We start from the raw sequence: 8,510 nt of genomic DNA, 5'->3' as shown, positions 1-8,510 counted from the left end.
CCCAACATTATTCTCCGTTTGCAAATTGCTAATAATGCAAAAGATAGCTCCACTAAGAAAGCTGTCATTGCCATTTCCCCATGTTTATGTTAATTCCCAGCAATTTGCAGTGTTGGGGCAATTAATTCCCATTTTTCTGGGAGGTATATACCCAACTTTGAACATTCTCATCAGAAACGAACCACCTGCACCAGTTAACGTTTCTTGTCTCCTTGGTTTCTTGTTTTATGTGTAAAGCATTTTTTGGCAGCTGAGGTGAGAGTACTTGAAAATAAATAACAACAGGGTACTTTCAGAACCAGATGCCATGAAATGAAGACAGCTAATATTCTTCCCAACAATCATCTCTCGGTATGGTGTCTCTTGTGACTTTTAATCCTAGGAATTATATTACTAGATATGACGAGGTTGATTCCATTTGTTATGCTGTGCTACCATTCAATCACTAACCCTTCCTCTTCTTTTGCCCTTGATATCTATCTATTTCATTTGACTGCTATGTCGTATGTCATGTGTTTAAGCATCCGGGTATGCTAAATAGAATGAAACTGTAGTGTCACCTGTTTAGCATTCTTCTTTTGAAGTATGAGAGAATAGTTTATTGTTGCAAAACAGGATGAGAAAGCAAGAAAGAAGAATGTGTTGTCGATGGGAAACAGCAAATGTTTAGATTCCAATTATCCATCAACCAAAACAGCATTTTTGTGCTCGAGCATCTATCTCCCTCTAATCCCTCATGTTTCCTATGCATCTTTCCTTGTATTATTTATAGGTATAATTCTCCATATCACGTTACAGGTGTGCCACGACACCACTGTTCTATCTACTTGCACCACCATCTCATCAGCAAACATCCTTTATATTCTCATCTCAGCTCAGCTCCATCACTCCACTCATTTCAGGAGGCAGCACACAGCAATAGATAGGTTTTGTCGTCAGAAGATGAACGGAAAGAAGGGCAACAGCATTCGCATCGATATCGGCTTGCCGTCGAGTGCAGTGCCACGAGAAACTGCGAGGAAATCCGGGAGCGGAGAAGGCGACGAGGCCATCACCATCCCCCTGAGGAAATGGATGATGGAGGTGTGGCAGTTCGCCAGGGAGGACACCAACAGGGTGACCTTCTCGCTCAAGGTAGGTTTGGCCTGTCTCCTCGTATCGCTGCTCATCCTCCTCCGAGCTCCCTACCAAGTCTTCGGCGCCAACATCATCTGGTCCATCCTCACAGTCGCCATCATGTTCGAGTACACCGTCGGTACTGCCTCGTCCATGCACGCACGCCTTCGAGCTGTAAACAAAACTCATGCTAAGGATGATCTAACGAAGTGAACGTTACTGGCTCGCAGGTGCAACCTTCAATCGAGGGTTCAATCGAGCACTAGGGAGTTTACTGGCAGGGGTCTTCGCCGTCGTGGTGATCCAAGTGGCCATGTCCAGTGGCCACGTCGCAGAGCCTTACGTCATTGGCCTCAGCATCTTCCTCGTCGGTGAGTTCGAATCCCACGCCCTTCTTACGCATACCGTGCTTAGCTCCGTCACGTCTTGCAATATACCATACCATGCATGTACGCAGGATCTATTACGTCGTTCATGAAGCTGTGGCCGTCGTTGGTGCCTTACGAGTACGGCTTCAGGGTGATCCTCTTCACCTACTGCTTGATCATCGTGTCGGGATACCGCATGGGTAACCCGATCAGGACCGCCATGGATCGGCTCTACTCGATCGCCATAGGCGCTATCGTCGCCGTCCTCGTCAACGTCCTCATCTTCCCGATATGGGCCGGGGAGCAGCTTCACAGGGAGCTCGTCGGCCACTTCGACTCCGTCGCCGACTCCCTCGAAGGTCGACTGCTCTTCTTCTCTTGATTCTTCGCGCATCCGATGACTCCTCGATCTCATTCCTCCTCCTGTGTATAGAGTGCGTGAAGAAGTATCTGAGCGACGATGGGTCGGACCACCCGGAGTTCGCGAAGACGGTGATGGACGACTTCCAGGACGAGCCGGCGTTTCGGAAATGCCGGTCGACGTTGAACTCCTCGGCGAAGCTCGATTCCTTGGTACGCAGTTCTGTCATTGATACGCCAACCAATCTTCCAAGAAACTGAAGCAGATGCGTGATGAGTGGTCCATCTCGCAGGCCAATTCTGCAAAATGGGAACCTCCACACGGGAGATTCATGCAGATGTTCTACCCGTGGGCAGAGTACGTCAAGGTCGGCGCCGTGCTTCGGCACTGCGCTTACGAGGTGATGGCACTGCATGGCTGCCTTCACTCGGAGATACAGGTATCACACGGTGACATCCAATCTGGTTTTTACATGCTTTTATTAATCTCTTGATTCACCAGTAAGATGATGATCTGCCTGCCAACTATCTGACATCCTCTATAAGAATCAACTTTCATCATGCACATAATATCTCTCATTAAATTAAAGATCATCTCATAGCAAAAATCTTCTTGTGTCTCTCTTTATTTCTCCTCCTATCATAATATCAATCAACTCATCTTGTTTAATCATAACATATAAATTTCTTTAAATAATTATTTTATTATACATCTAATTGTTAATGATGTTTTTTTTTAAAATAAAAAAATTCCTAATAATTGGCTATATATAAAAGATCATAGAATGATCGATGTACATCACCTTATCTTTATTTTTGGATTAAGAAAATTTTATTTTCATACTCTTAATTCTTCTACTCATAAATTTTTAGAGAAATATGCAGTTCAGTGGATTGTGGTTGGATGTCCAAATCATAGGCGTAATATGTTTCCATGACACCAGCAACCGCTGTGCCCGAGAATAGATTCGTATCCTCTCTAATTGGCATCAGAACCTGATCCGATGTGAATGTGAAACCGAAGTGGAATAATGGTCCATTGATCACTCGACATATTTATCAATAGAGATAATAAATACATCTATTTCAACAAAAAAAAAACAAAATAAAATTAGATTTGAACTCAAAAAATAAAAAAAAAATCCTTTATTATTATAGAAAAAAATAAGACTATGATTCAAAATAATTTAAGTGGACTAATTCTCCTTCGGAAAAGAAAAAGAAAGCTTGAGGCTAAATTGATAATAGATGTAAGAATAGATGGGGTGAAAAGTATTCTAATAATGAGGCCACTTACACTGAGTGTCTTCTTCGTCAGGCGCCCTACAACCTCAGGTACACATTCCGGACCGAGATCCTCGATGCCACGAACCAGGCGGCGGAGCTACTGCGGAGCTTGGCCAAAGACCTCAGCAACATGAAGCACAGCCTCCACACCAGCCTACTCAAGCGTGTCCACGCCTCGACCGAACGCCTTCAGCGCTCCATCGACCTCCACTCCTACCTCCTCACCTTGAGCCACGACGTCTGTGATTGCTCGACCAAACCACCCGCTAAACTCTCCCACGTCTCGTCCTTGAACGGCACCGACGCGGACGGGAAGAAGGCCGAGGCGGAGACGTACCACGAGACGATGAAGAAGCAGCAGAGGCGGCTCCATTCATGGCCGTCGAGGGAGGTGGACGACTTCGAGGAGGACATGAGCGGGGAGTCGATTCCCCGGATGCATGCGCTGGAGAGCACGGCCGCGCTGTCCCTCGCCACTTTCACGTCGCTGCTCATCGAGTTCGTGGCTCGCCTCGACCACCTGGTGGAGGCCGCCGATGAGCTCGCCAAGTTGGCCAAGTTCAAGCAGGAGATTGCATGCTAAACATGGACTGCACCAGTCTCTCGCCCTGTTGATCTTACACATGTAATAGAAATTAACATTCTTCGAACAAAGAATGGTAAAGAAGCACTAATATGTGTCCCCACGATGCCTATTTCTCTTCTCTCTCAGCGTCTGTGCGTTGGTGTGGTCCATCGGCTGAAGGAGAAACACGAACGAGGGAGGGGGAAGGAACGGACCTGCCATCTGCCGTAACAACGAGATCCCATCCTCCCCTAGCCGCGGATTTGGACGTGAAACCACATACTCCACAGCCTCGCCATAACAACAAACACCTGGTGGTCCACCTCCTTCTACTGTACTTTGTCGTTGGTTCTCCGCGCCGCTGCCGGGGCTGGTGGAAGAGAACAAAGGAGGAGGGGACGCCACCATGTGGGCGAACGTGGAGCGTCTCCCGTGCTCGCTGGACACTACTCTTGACGTGATACGTAAGACCTGCACAGGCAGAGTTACATGTATCTGCTACAGCACCACCTGGTTCGACCTGAGACGGTGTGGGACAAAACGGGGATGTTCATCTGCCTTGCCTGCGTGCTCTTTGTCTCTGCAACAGCTGTTTGCTGACGTGTCACTCAGTTTATCCCAGTTTACTAGATATCATTAAGTCCCTAATCTTATTAACTAAGAGCGGACGGTGGCAGTAGTAGCACTGGATTAACGTTTATGGACGGGAATTAAGGTCCTCATTAGTCGTCGGCATCACCGACAAGCTGCGTGGGACCCATCCGCCAACTCCACGTCACCTCCTCCTACGTCGACCCTGGCATTTAAGACCACACCCTCCCCAACTTCCCCTTCTCCCCGATATCGCCTGAGACTGGTCCTCCGCCTACCGCCGGGCGATCACGCCGGATCGCGCGAATCTTGAGGCACCTGCCTCGCTACGTTCGCATGCCACGGGAGACACGCCGCGCACTCTCCTCCTCCGCCTTCGCCTCGCTTCGCTTCTCTTCCATTGTCGCCGCTGCCCTCCGCTTTCCTTCTGTTCTGTGGGGGTTGGGGTTCCCTCTCTCATCTCAACGCACCGTGTAATGAGATCTTCACCGTTGGATTGTTCCTTCGTCCCTAAATTTCTCCCTTTTTATTTCTCTTTTTCTGCATCTGAATTATATATTATTGGATATGATCTTAAATTTTGAGGGAAAGTAAATTCCAAGAAATTATGTGGATTTATGGAGGAATGTGAATGTATTCTTTGAATTGAGGATCGAAATAGATTTTTGACGGAAATGGCGGAAGAGAAGCCTACCTCGAAGCCGGTGCTCCAGAAGCCACCGGGGTACCGTGACCCGGCAGCGGCGGCCCCCGCCACGCCGAGGCCGCCGCCCAGGCGGCAGCCGCTGCCCCCGGCGTTCCGCCAGCCCGGGAAGCCGCTCCCCCGCCAGCGCTACCGCCGCTCGCGGCGCTGCTCCTGCTGCCGCATCTGCTGTTGGGCATCCGCGGTGGCCCTCGTCGCAGCTGCGATACTCGCCGTGGTCGCCGGACTCGCGTACCTCTGGTTCCAGCCGCGGCTGCCCTCCTTCCGCCTCGAGTCCCTCAACGCCACCCAGCTTCGCGTCGCCGTCAGGCCCGACGGGACCTTCCTCGACGCCGTCACCAAGGTCGGGATCCTGGTGTCGAACCCGAACGGGAGGATCGTGGTGGAGTACGGTGACGGGAAGGCGCGGATGTCGGTGGCGGATGACGACGGCGACGTGGCGGTTGGGGAAGCGGCGATCGCGGGGTTCGAGCAGGCGAGGAGGAATCGGACGGTGGTGCGGTTCGCGGCGGCGGCGAAGGGGGTGGCGGTGGACGAGGTGGCCGGGGAGAGGATCCGGGCCGGCTTCAGGAGCAAGGAAGTGCGGTTCGTGGTGGAAGTGAGGACGAAGGTGGGGATCCGGGTGGGCGGTATGAGTACCGGTAAGGTGCCGATCCGGGTGGGGTGCGGCCCGGTGAGCTTAAAGCAGGGGGTGAGCGGTGCGACGCCGCCCAAGTGCCGCTTCTACTTGCTTAGATGGTCAGCTGCCGCTCCTCTCCTATTTACTAGTTCTCGTCACTTTCTGCGGTCATCACTCTTTGCTAAATCCATCTGCCTTCTATTTATATGCTTGTTATGAAATTCTTTGTTCTGCATTCCTAATAGTGGTTTGATTCAAGCTCATTTCATCATAATTAGTTGGTTTGATTAGTTCTACTGATTAACATGTAAAACTTAGGAGTTTGTCCTGCCATGTCACAGTGTCGGCTTAAGATATAAGGAAAATATTCTTTGTTTTAAAGAGCTGTGGCATAAAGACTTGAGAAAATGTGAATTAGTAATTAAAATCATTGGAGAATTTAAGGTCTCCATTGGCATCATTTTCATTGCTTTGCTTGACATGTGAACTTGCAATTCCCAGATAGCTTGAAACTTGGGCTTGGCATTTAGGTCTGATTGATCCGTCAATAATTTCTAGCTAAATCAGTTGCATGGTATTTTAATAGAAAATATAGAAAAGTTTTGTTTGATTGGCAGACTACCGTTGTCACTTGGATCTGATTACTTGGACTTGACATTGACTCAATCTGATCTGGATCTAAACTCTATTGGATCCTATGTCCCTTGGGTCGAGCTGGTTCCAGCAGCTGAACCTTTGACTTTTGTTTTAATTGATAGCTTAAGTCCAGAATCTTAAGATTTTCTTGGAACTTTAATGGTTTCCATGTCCTTATTCTTCCCATTAGTCTGAATGACTGGATGTTTATTCATTGTGTCTCTACCGAACTAGGACTGGATCATGTCATAGGTTTGGCGATGCTCGAGCTGTTTTTTATTAGTCCTCTACTACCCTTATCCCTGAGAGAGGTGATACTTGGGCTCGAACTCAATCCGATAACATAGCTGCCAATGGTTGGCCATTTTCATTAATTATATAAGGAGCATTGCTTGTAAAATGTAGGGTACGGATACGAAGATAAAGAAAGCAAGTCTTTATGGATTTAGGTATTCTGTCATGATAACCGCTTGTTATAACGCTGATGGATGTCTCCCTCTTCCAAAACCCTTTGTACAGGCTACAGATACATGTAGGAACTCCTTTTGAGATTTCATTTTGGAATATAGGAGTTATATTCCAGGTTAAAGCTAAGGGTAATACAGCTATTGGATGTAGCTATGTCACAAGCTTCTTAAGAAAAGTATAAAGTAAAATAGATCACTCTTCTTTTCCAAGCAACTGAACAAACCTTTACATTCAAGGAGTTTGTACCCATAGAAAATTACTTTATATGGTATATGATGTGTTTTTTGTTAAGAATAGGAATACTGTCATCAACTGGTTACCTAGAAACGTACAGCAAAGATACAATTCTACTAATTGGAAAATGACTCGGTAGGGTTGTTCGGCTCGTTCGTTGGATAGGAGTTAGAAAAGGTAGGTACGAAGCGTTGGTTGATCGAAGTATGCATTTTCTGTGGTGGTCTGTTAGTTTCTGAGGTTTCATTAGCTGCAACCATGGAACCTGTGGATGGACTGATGCTTATGGACAACCTTTTAACAATCTCAACTGATGCTGACTTATACACAATTTTTTTCTCATCAAGAGAACATCAAACTGAGATTGGATAGTATTGGGTATTGATTATGCCTAATTGATTATGCCGGGTCTAATTGATTATGCCTCAAATCAGTTGGAAATCAACATATTAAGTACTAATGTACAAAATAGTTTTCTAGCTTATATGATTTTTTCTTCTCTTGATTATTAAAAAATGTGTGCCAAATAATGAAGTAGGCAAGTTGTAAGATGCGTGACATTATATATAATATTCTGAAGTTCCATATATTTTATGATGAATGAAGTCCAGTCTTACTGGGTGTGTCCTGTACTGTTGAAGAAGGATCACTTTCATAACTACTTATGGTACATTTAATGATTGATAACATCTATTACTTTTTAGACGATATCATCTATTGTGGGTGCGCTCCCTTTTGTTTGTGTTGTCAATCTAAATATTCAGCTTCACAATGTCCTCTGATGTGTTTTGTGGGTACAATTAAAATTTTAGTCATGGATCAGTCTTATACTAGAGTTATAATTTGTTCCTCTACCTGTCGATTTCAGGATTAATTTGCATTGAGAGGGTTTTCTAGGTGTACGTCTAAAGGAGATGATGACATTTGCTGTTGCTGTATAGCAGATTTGTATTTGTTTTCCCATATATAAGCATTTGGAAGGGATCGATCTTCGAGTTCGGCTTCGACTTGCTTCGCATAAAGCTTGTATTTACACAAATGATTATGAAATACTAATTTTTTTTGTTTACTTGTATGGGACATTTGGGACTTTTTTTTTATATATAGTTTTAATGAATTTGTGTTCCTAATAAGCAGCTGATGGCAATTGTTTCTGGAGGTACATTTGAGTATATGATTATCCAAGAAAAATAAGATTTACATGAACAGCAAAATTATTTGGATACATGTTGGTATGTGAATCATGGATGTATGATCACTGACTGACCATCTGAGACTACCTTGTGGGAGTTGTGTGTGAAGAAAAATGTCTGCTACTACTACTACTATTAGAATAGTGTGTACTATAGAATCATGGTATAATGATCATGTTTTTTGTAGTTGACTTCTGTAGACTCTGCTCCTAAATATCATTCACAGATTTCTCGCTCAGGATTCTGTAAGGGTTAGACTCCGATCATTATCAAAATGATCATTAGGGTTTGAGGTTGAAGTGCTAACCACTACAACTGTGTCTTTGGAATTGAATCGGAACCATCAGTTTTGAGAATCAAAACATGATCA

General features: G+C 45.7%; 2 protein-coding genes across 2 annotated transcripts; both read left to right on the top strand.

Moving 5' to 3' along the window:
* The first annotated feature begins 862 nt into the window (after positions 1-862).
* Positions 863-3,817, top strand: LOC135626211 (aluminum-activated malate transporter 9-like). The gene is made up of 6 exons (XM_065131365.1): positions 863-1,255; positions 1,347-1,487; positions 1,574-1,843; positions 1,918-2,057; positions 2,138-2,284; positions 3,163-3,817. The coding sequence occupies exons 1-6, from the start codon at positions 943-945 to the stop codon at positions 3,712-3,714; spliced, it is 1,563 nt and encodes a 520-aa protein (XP_064987437.1). The 5' UTR covers positions 863-942; the 3' UTR covers positions 3,715-3,817.
* A 1,004-nt stretch (positions 3,818-4,821) lies between these two features.
* On the top strand, positions 4,822-8,064 carry LOC135626212 (NDR1/HIN1-like protein 6). The gene is made up of 2 exons (XM_065131366.1): positions 4,822-5,728; positions 7,816-8,064. Exons 1-2 carry the CDS (start codon positions 4,962-4,964, stop codon positions 7,829-7,831), a joined length of 783 nt encoding a protein of 260 aa, XP_064987438.1. The 5' UTR covers positions 4,822-4,961; the 3' UTR covers positions 7,832-8,064.
* The last annotated feature ends 446 nt before the right edge of the window (positions 8,065-8,510 follow it).

The sequence above is a fragment of the Musa acuminata genome, chromosome BXJ2-11, assembly GCF_036884655.1.
Source record: "Musa acuminata AAA Group cultivar baxijiao chromosome BXJ2-11, Cavendish_Baxijiao_AAA, whole genome shotgun sequence".
NCBI lineage: Eukaryota > Viridiplantae > Streptophyta > Magnoliopsida > Zingiberales > Musaceae > Musa > Musa acuminata.
The sequence above is the reverse complement of the archived record's forward strand: the minus strand, read 5'-3'. Positions and strand labels throughout refer to the sequence as shown.